The sequence below is a fragment of the Crinia signifera genome, chromosome 2, assembly GCF_055691185.1.
Source record: "Crinia signifera chromosome 2, ASM5569118v1, whole genome shotgun sequence".
Lineage (NCBI taxonomy): Eukaryota > Metazoa > Chordata > Amphibia > Anura > Myobatrachidae > Crinia > Crinia signifera.
This window is the reverse complement of record NC_139218.1, coordinates 15796653-15818628: the sequence shown is the minus strand read 5'-3', so window position 1 is coordinate 15818628 and position 21976 is coordinate 15796653. Positions and strand designations below refer to the sequence as shown.

Below are 21976 nucleotides of genomic sequence, written 5' to 3'. Positions count from 1 at the left end.
TTCCCGTGTCCGCACTTCTGTAGGTAACAGCTAAGCTTATGGGCCTAACTCAGATTGGATGGCAAAGCACATTTTTTCTCTAATGGCCCAAACCATGCTGCATTGCAGGTGGGGCAGATGTAACATGTGCAGAGAGAGTTTGGGTGGGGAGTGTTCAAACTGAAATCTAAATGACAGTGTAAAAATATAGCAGGCAGTATTTACCCTGCACAGAAACAGTGTAACTCACCCAAATCTAACTCTCTCTGCACATTTTACATCTGCCCCACCTGCAGTGGAGCATCGTTTTGTCCTTAAGAGAAAAAAAAAAAAGTGCTTTGCTATCCAGAATTAGGTCCAATGTACTGAATTGAACCCTGGGATGAGAACAAAATTGTTCTCTCTCTATAGAAACATACAGTACTCCGAATAACTCACCTCGTAAGTCTTCTTGGGGCTGTTGACTGGAGTCCGTTCTCTGAGGATTGTGCACAGTGCATCCATATATATATTTGGTTTTGTGAGCGGTGTCCTACAGAGACAGAAGAAAGCAGTCAGTACTCAGAGCTTGGTTTAATAAATATGCTACAGATTCAAATGGATCAGAAGCAGGTATGAGGCTACAGTATCTCACAGGTGTGGGATGTTAGATTAAAAAAAAAAAAAAACACGACTGGCAAAAGGTCGACACAGAAATGTTCAACACGAGTTCTTCATGTTTTTTTTATGTCAATTTGGATGATTAAGTAAGAAAAAAAAAAAATGTGATCACAGTACAAATTTGTTCTCAAAATGGGCAAAACAATGTGCAGGGCAGGTGGGGCAGATGTAACATGTGCAGAGAGAGTTAGATTTGGGTGGGGTGTGTTGAAACTGAAATCTAAATTGCAGTGTAAAAATAATGCAGCCAGTATTTACCCTGCACAGAAACAAAATAACTCACCCAAATCTAACTCTGCACATTGTTCCATCTGCCCCACCTGCAGTGCGCATTTTGAGAACAAATTTGTACCGCGAACAGATCTGAATAAGGGCCATTTTCAAACCTATTATCCGGATACCATCTCACACGGTCACCATTATGACGGTACATTTCCTATAGTCACCATTTCATGGTTTTAAATAATAGGGTCACAGCCAACATAAACAAAATCATAACCACACATCAAATTGTGTCTTTCACTCAGAAATAGCAGATACTCAAAAAAAGAAAAAAGGAAGGCCCGAGTCCAACAGATGCCTGAGCATAGGACAGTGCACTAACGTAGAACAGAAGCTCCACGAGGACAGCGCTGGGACTGGTGAATGAGGAAAACCTACTACAAGGTGGCCGGGTGGGAAATGCGGCTCTAGGCCCGTAAACATGAGTAAATATGGATGACCTGCAGCGACAGGAGGTTAGGATTACGCTAGCGGCAGGGTGCACGGCAGGGGGGGGGGGGGTGCAGTCATTTGGTCTACAGCATGATAGTAGACAGTCATTAGGTCGACATTCAAAAGGTCAACATGGCGTTTTTCACAGTCTTTTGCCATCCACTAGGGAAGGGGTGGCCAAACCGGTCATCGAGATCTACCACCAGTCCATGTATCAGCTGTAGTCACCACTAACTGTCACATTTCTTAGATCACCTAGCTGGTGCACAGCTGTAGTCATTACTAACTGTCACATTTCCCAGATTACCTAGCTGGTGCACAGCTGTAGTCATTACTAACTGTCACATTTTAAAACCTGCTGCATTCATTCCTACTATAGATCAACAGGTTGCCTGGAAAACACAGTGTTCGCTCAGTGATAGGCAGGCAAGGGGCAGACACATGGGATCCTGCATTTCCTGGGTGTGTCCACACCTGCTTGGGTAGACGCCCGCACCCATTTTCAGATAAAAGTATAGAATTACTTTTTATACAGGAATAAATGGGAAAAAAAACATTCGAGTATCGATCAAGCATGCGGGGATTTGCTCGGCGGGAGGACGCGTGCGTTCCGTGGGTGCCGTTTTCCTGCTCACTAGGCAGAGAAAATACACTGCCAAGCAAACAGGTCTGAATCAGGCCTAAAGTTACATTGTTCTGCCGCAGAGGAAGAGAAGATTGGCCAGATTTATCAACGGGTGATATGTGGGGTACACACCAGAACGATTTGGCCCAAAATGACCCAATATCGACCGATTGCATGTAAATTGGGCCAGTTTTGGGCCATTTCTGATCCGATCCAGATCTACTGTGCAGCCCTGCGGGTTGTTTCTCAGATCCTACCTGCAGCAGGTAGGTTCTAAACAACCATTCGAGTGGGTACGGGTCGCATTCGGATCGGGCCTGGATCGGATGCAGATCGTGAGCGAGTCGCACGCTCTGCATCGTTATGGTGTGTACCCAGCAATATTCTGGTTATCGAATGATAAATTATGAATGATAAATGGTTCTCCAACCAATCAGCTTTAAACGGTCATGTGTTTGAAAGATGACAGTTACAGATGTGTCCTGCTCCCATCGTTGCCGCAGCCGTGTTAAACAGACGTTCTAGTTGCGCTTAGTCGTGACTCATGAGCGTGCGTAATAAAATGGCTTCTCATTTGTATCACTATTTTCCAGAAAAATTATGTAATATAGCATTTCATTCGCATATTTCACATCGCACAGGGCCTTATTCTGGTTCACTCTCAGAGGCAAATTCCTTCTCAAATGGACAAAACCATGTGCACTGCAGGTGGGGTAGATGTAACATGTGCAGAGAGAATTAGATTTGGGTGAGTTATTTTGTTTCTGTGCAGGGTAAATACTGGTTGCTTTATTTTTACACTGCAATATAGATCTCACTTTGAAGTAAAACCCCACCCAAATCGAATTCTCTCTGCACATGTTACATCTGCCCCACCTGCAGTGCACATGGTTTTGTCCATTTGAGAAGGAATTTGCCTCTGAGAGTGAACCAGAATAAGGCATGCCGCATATCATTTGAACATGTTAAAGGACATTTTATTGGCAATGTGAAGAATACTCCGCAAAGCATATACCTGATCCTGCTTTGTTAGCAAAGCAAAAAGTCACAGAAATGGGCAAAGCCATGCTGCGCTGCAGGTGCTGCAGATGCAACATGTGCAGAGAGTTGGATTTGGGTGGGGTGTGTTCAAACTCAAACCTACATTGCAGTGTAGAAATAAAGCTGTCCAATACCACTTTCACATAAGAAATCCCGGTCGGAGGCAGGATCTCGATTTTAGATTAAACACGGGTCATCCATCATACAGAGGCTGACATGGGTTTGACTTTTCTTATAACCCAATTCAAATTGCCAGTTTCCCTTGACGCGGGTTACAAGGTTTGGTTCTTTCCTGCCGCACCTCATACCGGGACGGCACAGAAATCAATACCTTTATTTGATCCACTTGCAGTGCAGTGTGGTTTGCTCCAGACACAAAGTTAATTGCGGTTTTTACTTTATTGAATCTGACCCATAGAACACAGTGGGCGGTATTCAATGTGAATACCTGCTAGGTGCAGCGAATCCTTTTTAGGATTCGCTGCACATTCGCCACGTTCCGGAGCCGGCGGGCTCCGGTATTCAACGTGTCAGGGGCTCGCTGCCCCTGACTGGCGAATATGAGCTCCTGCGGCGATTGCCGCAGGGAGCCTGAGGACGGTGGCAGGCAGAGAGATGGAAGTCTCTCTGCCTTGCCCAGAACTTTGTGGGGGGTAGGTGGACTCCCCGGGTGCCAGGCAGCACATCCTCCCCCCCCCCCGGGGGTGCCAGCAGGGGACCTATATTCACTATACCCGATCGTAACGATCGGGTGCAGTGAATATATGAATATGTAATGAGCGGCTCGGCTCCGGCGCCCCCTGCTGGCTGCTGTGTAAAAAAAATATATATATTTTTTTTAAAATTAAATATATATTCAGGTGCTTACAGCACATGCATAAAAATAGCATGCCCCTCCTCAGAATAAAATTCCTGATTTTTAGACACCAAATGTAAAAAACAAAACACTATATTTTAAAAGTTCACATTCCACTTCTCCATAAAAAGATAGCGATTGCTACTCGGTGAATCATGGCGAAAAAAACCTTCAAATGTATTCGCCATGTGGTCATTGAATAGGGTGATTCACCGTTTTAGTCAGAAATTCGCCAAACAGCACAAATTCGCCATAAAAACATGGCGAATCAGGCTCATTGAATACCGCCTAATGGGTGGAATTCAATTGTTATATCGCACCTTATCTCCTGTCTAAAGAGACAAAGGCGATATTTAATTGATCTACTTTTTTTTTTGCACAATACAATATTACGCCCATTATGGTCAGGTTTAGCCACACATTTGCGCATGTCAGCTCATCACCCCCAGGGGATCACAAGCTGAAATGCTGGAGAAAGACAATTGAATACCGCCCAATGTCTCATGGTATCTTCTAGAACAGGAGTAGGCTCCCCTTAGAACACAAAGAGTAATCCGTTGTCTAGCTCTGTACTAGAATATCAGACAGCCCCACACAAACAATAGGACAGAAGAATAGAATCAGGTCATCGGGAGTCGCCCAATGGTGAAAGTCCACAGAATAACGGTCTCTCTCATCAGACCAGATGTATCAAGCTTCAAAAGTGATAAACAGCCAGCCAATCAGCTCCTATCTGTCATTCTTCAAACCCAGCCTGTGACATGACAGTTCAAAGCTGATTGGTTGGTGATCACTCTCCATTTTATTACTTTTGAGCCTCCTTACCTCGATTGTGGCGCCTCTGGTTGTGAAACGGGATTGGAGGATCTATTTAAAAAAAACAATGAAAAAGGAAATTTGTTCACCAGTATTGTCAAAGCAAACAAGAGACAACATCAATTCATTTGTGCATGATGTATTAACATAAGCCCAGACGATGGTTCCGAATTCGTCCCCAATGCTGTGGTATGCGCATGCACGATCATGCACAGTCCCCCCACAGTGAGCGCCTCTGGACAATGTTTTATTCGCCAGGGGGCTCGTAGCCTGAAATGCTGTCGGACCCCAGCGAACGCCCCCTGCCTGGCGCTGGGCGTGAACAGAAAAACAGTGGGTGTGCCTATAGAAAACACTAGACGGACCCCACCAAATGCAGGCGTCCCCTGACTCCTAGAGGCGGGTGGATGATGTCACATGATGTCAACACCTGCCTCCAATTCATGGGAAAGCGTTTATTTGAAAAGTTAGTCCTAGCTTACTTGTCACAGGGACCAGAGGGTAAAAAAAAAAAAAAAAAAAATTTGATGGTGATTAACGAGCGCACGCATCCCCTCGCAGCGTAGTGCAGGGTGGCCGTGCATTCAGCGAGGCGGCGTTTACCAGCGAAAATACGCAGCCTAGCGAGCAGGTCTGAATCGGGCCCCTTGTGTCCACCTGCTACAGCCAGGTTAAATACAATGGGGTAACTTCAGTTAGACGTGACTTATGTCGGCCATACTTCTATGGCCCAATTCCCTGTTCTGCTGATCGGCGGACAGCAATCATTATTAGGGGGATACTCAGCTATATGTAAATAAATCCCATGAAGCATTGTGGGTAAACACGGAACCCAAAGTGGCTTTTGGTGCAGGATCTCATTATTTCTGATGTCGAGTTTGTCCCACAAGCTGGGACCTGCAGAGACAAAACCTTTTGAAGATCTCATGTGAGACGAAACGCGTTGAGTCCCTCTGGACTTTTTATCTTACGCTGCTATTTACACAATTTTTTTAACTATTGATTGCCTAATTAGATTACCACTAGACCACTGCAAGACAAACCGGTCTTTGGATTTTGGCATTATTCACCAGCACAGACAATGGAGTCTTTTTACTTTCACTGCAGGAGGAATACACCTGGATGCGGTTTACCTTAGCGGATTTGAATGACGGCGTGCTAAGGGGCCTACACTCGAGGTGAGACTACTGAGCGATCTGAGCAATGTAGATCGCTCAGCACACAGCGCTGAACAGCACAGTGTGCTGAGCGATCTGTCAGGGCCAATGTTTTCCAGTGAGAAGGCGATTTCACTAGATTTATCCAGCATGCTGGATATTAATCGCCGGGTGATAGCGCCGTGCATCACTACTGCCCCTACACACGGAGCGATTTGAATAATGTAACACAGCATTTCATTCGCAGATACCACCGCACACAGGGCCTTATTCTGGTTCACTCTCAGAGGCAAATTAGTTCTCAAATGGACAAAACCATGTGCACTGTAGGTGGGGCAGATGTAACAGGTGCAGATAGAATTAGATTTGGGGTGAGTTATTTTGTTTCTGTGCAGGGAAAATACTGGCTGCTTTATTTTTACACTCATTTTGAAGAAAAACCCCACCCAAATCTAGCTCTCTCTGCACAAGTAACATCTGCCCCACCTGCAGTGCACATGGTTTTTGATGCAGGGGGTCCGTGCCCCGGCGTCGCGTTAAGAAGACCATAAGCTTCTATGGGGTATCACCAGCTTTTACTGGCGATACCCCCAGCAGAGAAAACGCGGTGTGAGGGGTTTTTACCACATTTTTGTGTTAGAGCATGCCATCCCTAGAAAGATTGCTTAGAAATGCCCTGAAATTGCCCGTGTGTAGGGCCCAGAACTCTAATATGTAACACTCGGCTTTATATGGTGATGTCATTATTCCTTTAACCCCTTCCTGACAGAGCCAGTTTTTGCGTTCCTGACAGAGCCCTTTTTTTCAAATCTGACATGTCTCACTTAAGTGGGGATAACTTTTTTTTGCTTTTACTTATCCCAGTGATTTTGAGATTGTTTTTTCGTGACACATTGTACTTCAAATTAGTGGTAAATTTGGGTCGATACAGTCTGTGTTTTTTTGTGAAAAATACCAAAATGTCGTGGAAAAAATGGAAAATTTTGCAATTTGCAAAATGTTAAATTTTCTGCTTGTGAGACAAATAATCATACCACTCAAAATAGTTAATAACTAACATAGACCATATGTCTACTTTATGTTTCCATCATTATTTCAACTTCCTTTTAATTTTTTTGGACACTAGGAGGCTTACAATATGAATAGCAAATTCTCAAATTTTCAAGAAAATTTCAAACACTGATTTTTTTAGGGACCAGTTCAGTTCTGATGTGACTTTGAGGGACTTGTATGTGAGACACCCCCATAAATGATACCATTTCAAAAACTGCACCCCTCACAGTATTCAAAACAGCATTTTGGAAGTTTGTTAACCCTTTAGGTGTTTCACAGGAATTAAAACAAAGTGTAGGTGAAATTTCAAAATTTCATTTTTTTTGCAGATTTGCAATTTTAATACATTTTTCTAAGGAACACAGTACATTTTACTAGAGAAATGTGACTAAAAATTGATTCCCCCAATTCTTTTGTCTTCATAAATATCCTATATGTGGCCCTAGTGTGCACGTTGACCAAACCACAGGCTTCATAATAGAAGGAGCACCTACTTGATTTTGGAGCCTCCTTTTTATGAGATTATTTTTTAGGCACCATGTAGGTTTCTAGGCACCATAAGATGCTAAAAGTTAGGAACCCCCCCACAAGTGACCCCATTTTGCAAACTACACCCCTCAGGGAATTCATCTAGGGGTATAGTGTACATTTCAAACCCCCAGGGGTTTCACCAATTGTGGTACAACTGGGCAGTGAAAATGAAAAATTATTTTTTTTACACAAAAATGCAGTTCTGGCTCCAAATTTGTCATTTTCAGAAGGTATGAAGGAGACAAAGCACCCCAAAATATGTGCCCCAATTTCTCCCGAGTACGGCAATGCCTCACATGTGACCAAAAAATACCATTTGGGTGCATGGCAGGACTCAGAAGGGAAGGAGTGATTTTTGGATTTTGCAGCTCAGATTCTGGTGGAATTTTGGTGGGTGCTATGTCGCATTAGCAAGACCCCCCAAGCACCAATACAGTGGAACCCCCCCACAAGTGACCCCATTTTGCAAACTACACCCCTCAGGGAATTCATCTAGGGGTATAGTGTACATTTCAAACCCCCAGGGGTTTCACCAATTTTGATACAAGTGGGCAGTGAAAATGAAAAATTACATTTTTTTACACAAAAATGCAGTTCTGGCTCAAAATTTTTCATTTTCAGAAGGTATGAAGGAGAAAAAGCACCCCAAAATCTGTGCCCCAATTTCTCCCGAGTACGGCAATGCCTCACATGTGACCAAAAAATACCAGTTGGGTGCATGGCAGGACTCAGAAGGGAAGGAGTGATTTTTGGATTTTGCAGCACAGATTTTGGTGGAATGAATGGTGGGTGCTATGTTGCACCAATACAGTGGAACCCCCCCACAAGTGACCCCATTTTGCAAACTACACCCCTCAGGGAATTCATCTAGGGTTATAGTGTACATTTCAAACCCCCAGGGGTTTCACCAATTTTGATACAACTGGGCAGTGAAAATGAAAAATTACATTTTTTTACACAAAAATGCAGTTCTGGCTCAAAATTTTTCATTTTCAGAAGGTATGAAGGAGAAAAAGCACCCCAAAATCTGTGCCCCAATTTCTCCCGAGTACGGCAATGCCTCACATGTGACCAAAAAATACCAGTTGGGTGCATGGCAGGACTCAGAAGGGAAGGAGTGATTTTTGGATTTTGCAGCACAGATTTTGGTGGAATGAATGGTGGGTGCTATGTTGCACCAATACAGTGGAACCCCCCCACAAGTCACCCCATTTTGCAAAGTACACCCCTCAGGGAATTCATCTACGGGTATAGTGTACATTTCAAACCCCCAGGGGTTTCACCAATTTTGATACAACTGGGCAGTGAAAATGAAAATATCAGATTATTACCTGGTAATATGTTTTCCTCTACTCCACCATGGCAGCCATTACAAATGGGTTCCTCCCCACTGGGTAGTGCTTCAGAAAGGGAAAAAAAGACACCAGCCCCTATAAGAAGGCCCCTCCTCCTGGCCTCAGTGTCTTTGCATTATCCAGCTTTAAACAAAAAACATCATTAATCCGCATAACACGTTAAATCATAACACATCGGGACGGGAATATATGCTGCCATGGTGGAGTAGAGGAAAACATATTACCAGGTAATAATCTGATATTTCCTCTACCTCCCCCATGGCAGCCATTACAAATGGGTAATACCCTAGCAGTTGATATATGGGAGGGCATACTCACGAAACCAGAGTTACTTCACTCCAGACTTCAAATTAAATAATAAGGTACTGCTTCAGCCTCCTTCCTTATATCACCGCACTAAGGACGCTTCTTCCGACCTTAGCATCTGATGACGACATCACATCCACACGATAGTATGAATGGATGACCACCCGGCTGCTTTGCACAACTCCAATACTGAGGCAGATCCTTTCTCTGCCCAGGAAGATGCAACCGCCCTTGTGGAATGGGCCTTCAGACCCACTGGAGGCTCTCTTTGCCTAATCTGATATGCTCTGCAGATACAGGCCTTGATCCATCTAGCCAATGTGGCTTTTGATGCAGCTTGACCCTGGTTTACTCCTTCCGTTAAAACGAATAAATTCTTCGACTTCCGGATGCTTTTCGTATTCTGTACGTAAATCTTCAGCGCTCTCACAACATCTAATCTGTGTAATTGCTCTTCTTTCACATTTGACGGATTGGCACAAAAAGAAGGTAGGATTATATCCTGGTTGATGTGAAAGTCTGATACAACTTTAGGTAAAAATTCAGGGTTAGTTCGCAGCACTACCCTGTCTTCAAAAAAATTCAAAAAGGGCTCCTCCGCCCAGAGTGCCTGCAATTCTGACACCCTCCTTGCGGAGGTTATTGCCACTAAAAAACTGACTTTCCAGGAAAGTAACTTAAGTGTAGCCTCTTGTAGCGGCTCGAACGGTGCTTCCGTCAAAACTCCTAAAACTACATTTAAGTCCCACGGTGCCACTGGCGACCTAAATCTTGGTTTGATCCTTTTCGCAGCCTGGACAAACCTGCGTATGTATCTGTTCTCTGCCAGATCCCAATCTAACATTGCTCCCAATGCTGATATTTGTACCTTCAAAGTACTTACTGCTAAGTCCAGTTGTAAACCTGCCTGAAGAAATCCAAGTACTGAAGCAACTTTACTCGGTATTTGTTGGTTTGAACTACACCAGGACAAGTATCTCTTCCACACTCGATAATATATTTTGGATGTCGATTGTTTTCTTGCTTTAAGCAAAGTGTTGATCACTGAATCACAGAAACCTTTAGATTTTAATGTAGCGGTTTCAGAAGCCAGGCCGTCAGTTTCCATGTTGGTGGCTGCGGTTGAAGTACTTGGCCTTGGACTAGGAGATCGGGCCATTCGGGCAGGAACCATGGTCCGTCCACTGCCATTTGCATCACTGTAGCAAACCACGCCCTCCTTGGCCAATACGGAAGTATCGCTATCACTTCCGTCTCCTCTCTCTGTATCTTTCTCAGTAGGCGCGGAATAACTGGAATCGGCGGGAAGACATACGCTCTGGACATGTTCCACTCTGCTGTCAGGGCATCTACCTGCTCCGCTTGTGGATCTCTGAACCTTGAGAAGTACCTTGGGACTTTTTTGATGCGACGTGTGGCCATAAGATCCACCTGTGGCCACCCCCATTTCTCTACGATCATGTTAAACAGGCTGTCGTTGAGCGCCCACTCGCCCGGTAGGCACTCTGTTCTGCTTAATGAGTCCGCAACCAGATTGTCTTTCCCTGCCAGGAAGACTGCCGAAATGCTGTGTACCTGACACTCTGCCCATTCCAACAACTGGGATGTTATCTCCATGAGACTTCGACTTCTCGTCCCGCCTTGACGGTTTTTGTACGAGACTACCGCCCGAATGTCTGATCTTATGTTTAGGTCTCTGGCTATCAGCAGATCCTGGAACTCCTGACACGCCATGACCACCGCCTTCATTTCCCTGAGATTGGAATGTGCGGCTTGCCACCTTGGAGACCACCGTCCCTGTGCAATGGACTGACCGCATGTCGCTCCCCAGCCTCCTTGGCTGGCATCTGTTGTTACCGTGACCTGGTTGACTACTGCAAACGATTTTCCTGCTTCTAGTCGTTCCACGTCTGACCACCAGGCCAAATCTGACTTTGCGGCTCTTGTTAATATTATCTTCTGAGTAAGATCTTTGCTGTTCTTGTTCCATTGTGACAGGAAGCAACTTTGGAATTTCCTTGTGTGGAACCTTGCCCATGGTACTGTATCTAATGCAGCTGCCATCAATCCCAGTATCTCCATGCAGTCTTGGGATGACACGACTGATCTCCTCATAATTAATCTTACTTGGTGTACCAATTTCTCTCTTCTGGTCTCCGTGAGAGACACTCTCATGTTTTGAGTATCTATTGATACCCCCAAGTATGTAATCTTTTGAACTGGCATCAGTTGACTCTTCTTTACGTTGATCAGCCATCCATGATGTTCCAGACATTTGAGCACTAACTCTGTGTGTTCCCTTACCAGATCTTCTGAATCTGAAACAATTAAAATATCGTCGAGATAGGGCCAGAGTTTTACTCCCTCCTGTCTCAGCTTTGCTATGATCACAATCAGCACCTTTGAGAAAGTTTGCGGGGAAGTCGACAGGCCGAAGGGAAGAGTCACGAATTGATAAGAGACCCCTTGCAGACGGAACCTGAGAAACTTGTGATGGTTTGCGTAGATGGGTATATGTATATAGGCGTCTTTTAGATCTATGGACGTCATGTAATCCCCACGTTTTAAGTCTGGGATTATCGATCTCACTGACTCCATCTTGAACGTTCGGCTTAACACAAACTTGTTCAAGCGCCTTAAGTCTAGGATGGTTCGAAAACCTCCTGACGCCCTTTTTTACCACGAAGAAGCGAGAAAACCATCCCTGCTTCACTTGCTTCTTCGGAACTACTTCGACAACTCCTTGTCTTAGCATTTCTTCCAGACTTGAAAATAGCGCCTGTCTCTCCCCCATGTCGCTGGGTACTGGAGACTCCACAAAGAGATTTCCTGGAAGACTCATAAATTCTATGAGATATCCGGACTGAATTATTTCCAGAACCCACCTGTCCGTGGTGGATTCTCGCCAAGCTTGGTAAAACTGTTTGAGCCTGGCGCCAACTCTCTGTATGACGGCGTCATTGTTGCTCCTTTTGGAAAGGAGCCTTCCCTTCTCTCCCTCTTTGGGCATGAAAGGACGCCCGAGACATCCAGTTTCCTCTCCTATAGGCCCTTCCTGGCCTATAAGCCCTGGAATATCTGTATTCCTGATGCTGAAATCTATTCAATTTTGCAGGAACATCCTTTTTGACAGCTTTATCCTGGGGCAACCAGACTGATTTGCCCCCCCCCCGAGATTTTAGTAATTAGTTCATCAAGCTGTTTTCCAAACAGATACTCCCCTTGGAATGGTAGGGATAGCAATTTATTTTTCGACTGCACGTCTGCCACCCATGGTTTCAACCAAAGGGTCTGATGTGTCGCCACTGCAGTGGCTCCTGCTCTAGCTGATAGGCATATGGAGTCCATAGTTGCCTCACACATAAACTCTACAGCCAATTGAACATCTTGGACTGTTTTAATAAGTTCGGACCTCTTAATTCCGTCCAAAATGTCCGCCTCTAATTGCTGGCACCGGCCTCGCATTACACGAGAGGTAACAGCCATAGCAGCTGCTGGCTTAAGGGATGCCCCTGCCGTAAGATACTGCTTTTTCAGACCCAGCTCCTTGGGGTCTTTGAAGATATTTACATCTTCCAAGGGAAGTGTAGTCTTCTTTGATAGTCTAGAGATAGCTGCGTCAACTTTTGGCGCCTCTTCCCATGTCGACACCTGATCCTTGTCGAATGGGTACATTTTTGTTACTCTGGCGGAAACAGCCACCCTCTTATCCGGGTGTTTCCACTCCTCAGCAATGATAGCTTTCAAAGTCTGAGACAAGGGAAAAAATTTCCCCTTCCTTTTCTTATCCTCGAACAACAGTACTTGTAAATTAAGGTCCTCTTGTTGATCCTCAATATTGAGGGCCTTATGGATAAGCTCTAACAGATTATTGATCATATCAGGATCAAAGTCCTCTGACTTATCCTGAGGTATGTCTTGATCCTCATCCGGATCCTGACCCAGCATCTGCGCACAGGTTATATGTCCTCCACAGAGTCATCCGACTCGTCACTTAGGACCACATGCTTCCTTTTTCCAGACATTTTACTCAGGTCTTCTTTTGTAACAAAAAGTCCCTGCTAATGCTGTTTTCAGCATATCCACTAGGTTCGTCATTTGAGCCATGGGTAGAGGCTGAGGGGCCTTACACTCCTCACAGAGGCTGCCCACATGCTTTTCAGGTAAAGTTTTATCGCATGAAAAACATTTAGGTGAGTGCATTCTCCTGTGTTTGGCTTTACTCTCCTTTTCCTTGCTGGTCTCAGACCTGCAACAGCCCAAACACCATGTTTCATAAATTTTCCAAATCAATGCACCATCACCTGAACACCACAAAAGAAAACAATTCCATAACCAAAACGACCAAAAACCAAAACCAAAGGGACCAATAACAAAAACCAAAACCAAAAGACCAAAAAAATAAAAATCACCCAAAAATCACACAGTTTGTGGCTTACCCTGATTTCTTAGCTGCCTGCCGATTTTTTTCTTCCATATTAAAGCCAGCGGTGCGCCCTGACACTAAATTGAAATAACAATTAAGTCCCCTGCACAGTCAGAAAAAGCCAGCAACACACAAGCATTGATTGCTGCACATACCTGCTCCAATAATGACCACACCTGCATGCAATAATAGTAACACCTGAATGCCTCCTTGTTACAAACCAACTCACTGCACAAAGAACAACTTAATAAAAACAAGGAATTTAACTCTGTGTGGCATGGAACTCAGGGCTGGAACCATGCCACACTTTAACTGAAATTAGCACAAGAGTAATACTTTAAACAAGAAGAAAATCAGGCTCACCAACTGTAGAAAATAAGTTTTCCTCCTCAGCACAGCTACCACGCCATTAAGCATGCTGCTATACACACAGGGACCCAGACGCCGGCTTACTTCCGCCCTTAATAGGACGGAGATCGCTTCACAAGCCGGCGCCGCGCACCGCCGCTGACGTCTGCCTGCTTTCACTGTGGATTAATGCAGACCAAGCGTGCTGCGGCAACGCTATCCCGCGCCGCCATTAGCAACACGCCTGCAGACGCCGCCGCCTGTAGCTGCCCCCGGAGGGGTCCGCATGCGGCCAGGGAGATCACATACCTCCACAAAGGGCTCGGCCTGCCCTCCCTCACTGCTGGATCGCCGGAGCTGCCGCAGGGGGACACAATTTTTCCTCTACAGCCTCCAGGGTAAGCCACCTCTCACACACTACCCGAAAGGGAAAAAAAGACACGGAGGCCAGGAGGAGGGGCCTTCTTATAGGGGCTGGTGTCTTTTTTTCCCTTTCTGAAGCACTACCCAGTGGGGAGGAACCCATTTGTAATGGCTGCCATGGGGGAGGTAGAGGAAAATTACATTTTTTTACACAAAAATGCAGTTCTGGCTCAAAATTTTTCATTTTCAGAAGGTATGAAGGAGAAAAAGCACCCCAAAATATGTGCCCCAATTTCTCCCGAGTACGGCAATGCCTCACATGTGACCAAAAAATACCAGTTGGGTGCATGGCAGGACTCAGAAGGGAAGGAGTGATTTTTGGATTTTGCAGCTCAGATTCTGGTGGAATTTTGGTGGGTGCTATGTCGCATTAGCAAGACCCCCCAAGCACCAATACAGTGGAACCCCCCCCACAAGTGACCCCATTTTGCAAACTACACCCCTCAGGGAATTCATCTAGGGGTATAGTGTACATTTCAAACCCCCAGGGGTTTCACCAATTTTGATACAAGTGGGCAGTGAAAATGAAAAATTACATTTTTTACACAAAAATGCAGTTCTGGCTCAAAATTTTTCATTTTCAGAAGGTATGAAGGAGAAAAAGCACCCCAAAATCTGTTCCCCAATTTCTCCCGAGTACGGCAATGCCTCACATGTGACCAAAAAATACCATTTGGGTGCATGGCAGGACTCAGAAGGGAAGGAGTGATTTTTGGATTTTGCAGCACAGATTTTGGTGGAATGAATGGTGGGTGCTATGTTGCACCAATACAGTGGAACCCCCCCACAAGTCACCCCATTTTGCAAAGTACACCCCTCAGGGAATTCATCTAGGGGTATAGTGTACATTTCAAACCCCCAGGGGTTTCACCAATTTTGATACAAGTGGGCAGTGAAAATGAAAAATTACATTTTTTTACACAAAAATGCAGTTCTGGCTCAAAATTTTTCATTTTCAGAAGGAATGAAGGAGACAAAGCACCCCAAAATCTGTGCCCCAATTTCTCCCGAGTACGGCAATGCCTCATGTGTGACCAAAAAGTGGCAGGACTCAGAAGGGAAGGAGTGATATTTGGATTTTGCAGCACAAATTCTGGTGGAATGATGGTGGGTGCTATGTCGCATTAGCAAGACCCCCAAAGCACCAATACAGTGGAACCCCCCCACAAGTGACCCCATTTTGCAAACTACACCCCTCAGGGAATTAATCTAGGGGTATAGTGTACATTTCAAACCCCCAGGGGTTTCACCAATTTTGATACAAGTGGGCAGTGAAAATGAAAAATTACATTTTTTTACACAAAAATGCAGTTCTGGCTCAAAATTTTTCATTTTCAGAAGGTATGAAGGAGAAAAAGCACCCCAAAATCTGTGCCCCAATTTCTCCCGAGTACGGCAATGCCTCACATGTGACCAAAAAATACCAGTTGGGTGCATGGCAGGACTCAGAAGGGAAGGAGTGATTTTTGGATTTTGCGGCTCAGATTCTGGTGGAATGAATGGTGGGTGCTATGTGGCATTAGCAAGACCCCCGAAGCACGGTGAAATGATGAACCTAATAATCCATAGATGTGTGGTATATTTTAAAACACTCCTTTATACATAGGCCGGGTTTGTCGGGGCAAGTGTCACACTGGAAAATAGTTTGCTTTCTTATTCCCTTTTTATAGCAAACTTTGCACCTTTTTTGTGTCCTGCCCTTTTTTCCAGTGGAGGGGATTTCATCAGGAAAATGCTGCCCTGGTACAATACGGGGGCCAGTACTAGAAGTACTGGGGCCCTCTGCCTGCTGGTTCCCAAATATTAGGCCCTTTATGACTTCCTCTTGAAAGTGCATAAATGTCCCCCTCTGGCCGGTAGAACGGAATAGCACGTAAGCGTTATACAGTGCCATCTGGATGATATACACGGCCAGCTTCTTGTACCAGATTTTTGTTTTCCGCAGGGCACTGTACGGCTTCAGTACCTGATCTGAAAGATCCACTCCGCCCATGTACCTATTGTAATCCAGGATACAATTAGGTTTTGAGGTGTGGGTACTGGTACCTCGTACAGGGACGGAGGTGGTACTGTCTCCGTGAATTGTTGTCAGTATAAGGACATCCCTCTTGTCCTTATATTTGACCAACAACATATTTTCGGTGCATATTCCCCTGCTTTCACCCCTTCTCATTACTTGGGCAATGTGCGTTTTTGGGAGACCTCTTTGGTTCTTGCGCACAGTACCGCAAGCTGCTGTACCTCTTGAACCAAGGGCCTTAAACAGGGGGATGCTGGTGTAAAAGTTATCCACATAGAGGTGATAACCTTTATCCAGGAAGGTGTGCACTAAATCCCAGACAATTTTTCCACTAACACCTACGAGGGAGGGGGGGCATTCTGGCGGTTCAATTCTTGAATCCTTCCCTTCATATACCCTAAACCTGTGAGTGTACCCTGAGGTGCTTTCACACAGCTTATACATTTTTATGCCATACCTTGCCCTCTTACTGGGAAGGTACTGGCGGAATTTAACCCTTCCTTTAAAATGTATAAGGGACTCGTCTATGCAAATGAATTTATCTGGGATGTACATGTCTTCAAATTTGGCACTGAAATGATCAATGACCGGCCTGACTTTGAATAGCCGGTCAAAGGTGGGATCATCTCTGGGTGGGCACTGTGCATTATCGTTGTAATGCAAAAATTTAAGGATCGTCTCAAATCGAGCCCGGGGCATGGCCATACGGTAAAATGGGGTGCTGTACAGAACATCTGTACTCCAATATTGCCTAATTTCTGGCTTTTTTACTATGCCCATATGAAACACCAGACCCCAAAACGTCATCATCTCTACTGCATCTACAGGGGTCCACCTAGCAAATGATGACGTGGGGTTTTGAGCAATAAACTGCTGGGCATATAAATTAGTTTGGTCCACCATTAAATTTATAAAATCATCAGAGAAAAATAATTTGAAAAAGTCAATTTCTCTGAGACCTGTGGAATCAAATTGGATTCCTGGCATGGCCAAAAACTCAGGAACCTGGGGCTCAAAATTGTCTGGTGGTGGGGTCCATACGAGATCAATTATTGGGGGGGGGGTCTCAGCTGCTCTACGGGGGCGTCTTTGAGGGGGTCCCTCATCACCAGAGGAGGAAGAGGAGCTTAAGGCGAATCCTTCAAATTCCCCGCTTGCATCACTGGCTGTGTCAGAGTCAGAAGCAAGCATGGCATATGCCTCCTCCGCTGAATACATTCTTATGGATGACTGGGATGACATTTGGGATGCCATTTTTATTTTTGTGTTACTGGTAGTGAAATGTTTCAACACGTGTATAGTGTAGGGGGGGGGTACAAACTTTATTTCAACCCGGGGGGTATGTAGTGTGTAGTGTGTATGTAGTGCAGAAAAAAAAAAATACTTTATACAAAAAAAAAAAAAAATTGAAGGGGTTACAAAAAAAAAAAAAAAATTGAAGGGGTTAAAAAAAAAAATTGAAGGGGTTAAAAAAAAAATTGAAGGGGTTAAAAAAAAAAAAAAAAAAAAAGGTCCTGCGCCAAAAATTGAGCACAGATGTTGGTCAGTAACGTCCGTCACTGAACAGCGCTCAAAGGCAACTTGAGGGAATTTGATCAAAAAAAAAATAGATCAACCCTGTGCCGAAAAAGATGATCAGTGATGTACGTCACTGATCAGCGCACAGCGGCCACAGGACACCCACAAAATCACAGTGTGTGTAAAAAAAAAATTAAAAAAAGACCCCACAGCACACACACAAAAAAAAAAGGTGATCAGTGATGCGACACTGATTACCAGTGAGGGGCAGCAGGTGCACAACCTTTGGTGCAACTGACAGTGCAACTGGCAGGTATATATAAAAAAAAAAAAACCTCTGCACCCCCAAAAAGTTGCTGATCACCTCAGATATAGTGATCAGCACAAAAGGCGGGGGCAGCAGAAACAAAATTTAGCACTCTCTATCACTCTCTGTCACTATCTCTCTCTATCTCTCTATCTCTCACTATCTAACACTCTATGACACTGCAGCAGCAGCAGTGACAGGTATATACAGTATATATATAAAAAAAAACCTGCGCCCCCAAAAAGTTGCTGATCAGTTAATTTATACTGATCAGCACAAAAGGGGGGGCAGCAGTCAAGTATATAAAAAATATATAGCACAATCTGTCACTATCTCTATCTCTCTATCTCTCTATCTATAACTATCACACTGCAGCAGCACAAAATATAGCACTCTCTGTCACTAGGCCTCTCTATCTCTCTCTCTCTATCTCTCTCTCTCTATAACTATATCACACTGCAGCAGCACAAAATATAGCACTCTCTGACACTATCTCTCTCTATCTCTCTCTATCTAACTAACGCTATTACACTGCAGCAGCACAAGTTCACAACACAGGAAGTCACAAGTAACAGGATCCAGGAAGCATCCAGCACACTACAAGCAGTGATGAAGCAGGCAAGATATTTGCAAGGATCAGGTAAGTATTTTGCAAGGTTCTGGTAAGTATATCGCGGCAGCTAGGCACGGTGACCGCACTGCACGCAATTCCAGACCGGAATGGCGTCTGCAGTGCAGTCACCGTTAGTTTAAACCCCCCTCCATGGCTGTGATTGGTCCGTCGGTCCGACGGACCAATCACGGCCTTTGGGGGCGGGCGGGGTGAGGTGGGGTGACACCAGTGTCACCCTTACACCCCGCGGTGATTGGTGCTGTACTTTACAGCACCAATCACCTCCGATCGCGTGTCACCGGCGAACGTTATTCGCCGGTGACACAAAAAACGCTGTAATTGGCTGTTCACACTGAACAGCCAATCACAGCGATCGCCGACGGGGGGGCGGCATCGCAGCCCCCCCTGGGCATGCACGGACATGTCTGCTGTCAGGGACAGCAGACATGTTGTAACTGTCACCGCGTCTATAGACGCGGTGACAGTTAAATGCCATGACGTACATTTACGCCATGTGTCGGGAAGTACTTCCCGACCATGACGTAAATGTACGTCAATTGTCGGGAAGGGGTTAAGATGTCACTTGTGTTTACACCTTCTAGCTCCCAAGTGTGATCCATCTCATAAGGAGTTTGATAGCTTTCAATGTTATTTTTCTGTGTTGTTGTTTTGATGTCAGAATTTGATGGGTTTCTTTGAAACATTTTATTAGTTTTAAAATTGCAAAACTAAAAATTCACTGGTGGTCATTACTTGTCGAGTCACAGGCGAACCTTATTGAGTATAAATAAAGTAACAATATTGTTTGATGTCTTTATTTAGAAATATACTTGTCAATTATTCAAGAGCGCCTGGTCATATTTGAGTTTGCTGCACTTAATGCTGGATATTCGTATTAATAGTGCATTTAATGTGCACTAGGGACAGCCCGGCAATTAATGCTCGGCACTGCTGTCCCCTTCAATCCCCCTGGCGTATGACTTGTTGTCAGGCATACAGGTACGCTAGCCCTGCTGCTGGCTCCGGGCTGCGCACAAGATCTCACGCACGCCCAGTGAGCTGGCCGGGGAAGAGACGTTGACGCATATGAGGAGAGCCGTGGATGCAGGACATACAGTAACAGCGTTTCTAATTGGCTGCAGGGGGGGGAAGGGTTTAATACATTGGGGTGAAAAGGGTTCCCGCTTCTCCTCGTTATGCAGGAGAAACGGGACCTGATATTTGAAAAATGTTAAATTCATTTTAATACATCTGGCCCATTGTTGCCAGGAAATAATAATGCTCCAACTCTGAGAGTACTTACTTTCTACCCAGATGGTGTAATACATAGAAGTAACCCGCTAGTAGTATTCCCAGTACAACTGGTGCACAGATCATTGCCAGTCGGATTAAAGAAAAGAGATGATGTTTATCCCCCATAACCTTTGCCATCCGAGAGGCATCTAGAAGAATAAAAGGAACATAACAGTTAGAACACCACAAGAAGCAGCAAAATCAGTTTGAGAACAATCGGTATTAATCCTCACAATTGGCGTAGCCGACAGGAAAGCAAAAAGGGGGGGGGGGGTGTATGAAAACTTTATTGGCACCTGCTTAAAAATCTGACAGACCATTACAGAAGACGACAGCCTTGAGCTTCCACCTTTTATTGATGCCACTCTAAGCACTTTTTATATTAAATTTCTGAGAGCTGGATATTGTGCCATTAGTTGGCATCCTGCTTCTAACTACTGGAATCTGAGCCCTGCATACAGTTGCCACCTGGCTATGCAGCGGATGTTCACGTCACCTCTTGCTGAATATTAAACAAACGTGTCCAGCTGGAGTTTCCTCAGAACATAGAAGAGGGAATTCACATAAAAAGTGCAGGAGGAGAGAGGATTCCATAGACTGGACGACAATAGGAAGTGGGGAAGAAATCTTGACCATTAGAATGTAAGCTCTCACGAGCAGGGCCCTCTGCCCTCTTGTGCTTTGTCCCCTCTTATACCCAGATCCAACCCGGTATTTGGAACACGGTTCCAAGCCAGGTTGGATCTGGGATTTGCACCGTTTACAGTGCGGTGCCGACCCACAGAGTAAACGAGGGCAGCGCTTGGAGATGACATTAACATACTATGTTGACCGTTGAGGTTGGGCTTCCCCATTGCTGTAAACGGGAGCCATTTACACTGCCCTCTTCCCAAGTCCTGGTCAGGACCTGAGTAGAAGTCCATGTAAAGGAACACGGGTTAACCCCTTTTACACCGCTGCTAACCCGGTTCCACAAGGGAAAAACCAGTGTTTTTGCGGCGGTTTAAAAAGGGGTAAATTTACTAAGATGGTATATTAATATTATCTTAATATTATCTTCTAGAAGGTGCTAAATAAGAATCTGAGTGGTTGCTATGGGCAACATCCAATGGAACATAGAACTTCCATCTTAGTAAATGTCCACCTAAAGGTGGCCATACACACACAGATTTATCTTCAGATCTGGCTGGTTGGAACAAAAACATGGTTATGGATGAGAGCAAATGACAGTTGACCATTTGCTTGGAAATGCTGGAAAACCGACAAACTGTCACTCATCCACAACCATGTTTTTGTTCCAACCAGCCAGATCTGAAGATAAATCTTACTAGTGTATGGGCACCTTTAGACTATTCTTTACCCCATATATTCTCCTTTCAGCAACACCTGACCTGATCTGGATAATTGAATATTACCATTCTTTGGAAGTTGGGTGGCAATTTGTTCTTATTAAAATAATCTGCCAATGTAATACGTTTTATAATTGTATCTCAGCAGTTTTCTCCTTTACTAGAAAATAAAGAAGTGGAACCAGCTGTGCCACAAATCATTGGTCAGCTGGCATCCTGACAAATAGGGAAATCACATTTGTGTTCCAGGAATTTACAGATTTTGATTTTATTTTAACCACTTCGGTGGTATGCCTTGAAAATTTCCGAGCATACAACCAGTAGGTAGGTGTGCACCACCTCTAGCGGCACCCTCCCATTGCTCTCCCTCCTCCTATCACTCCCCCCTGATCTCTGCACTCACCTGAGCTCCCCTGCTGCTGTTCCCGCCACCATCCGCACTGCATAAGTGACCAGGTGTAGGCCCCGCTCAGGGAGGAATCGGGAGCCGGATTCCCCCAAGCATTGCCTGTGGGTGGGTGGTGATAACAGGAGGGCGGGGTCGGACTGCCTCCACCACCACCACAGCCCCACCACATGTGTAGAA

General features: G+C 44.9%; 1 protein-coding gene across 3 annotated transcripts in view; it reads right to left on the bottom strand.

The window, feature by feature from the left end:
- The window catches only part of LOC146059412 (uncharacterized), a 53639-nt gene that overhangs the window by 16621 nt on the left and 15042 nt on the right, over positions 1-21976 (bottom strand). For all 3 annotated transcript variants that reach the window (XR_014470231.1, XM_083171619.1, XM_083171616.1), the window contains 3 exons: positions 20052-20190; positions 4701-4742; positions 418-511 (listed from right to left, as the gene is read on the bottom strand). Coding sequence is in view for 2 of the 3 variants with exons in the window: in XM_083171619.1 (XP_083027745.1) it covers positions 418-511; positions 4701-4742; positions 20052-20190 (275 nt within the window). In the remaining variant the exon portion in view is untranslated. The remainder of the gene's footprint in view (positions 1-417; positions 512-4700; positions 4743-20051; positions 20191-21976) is intronic.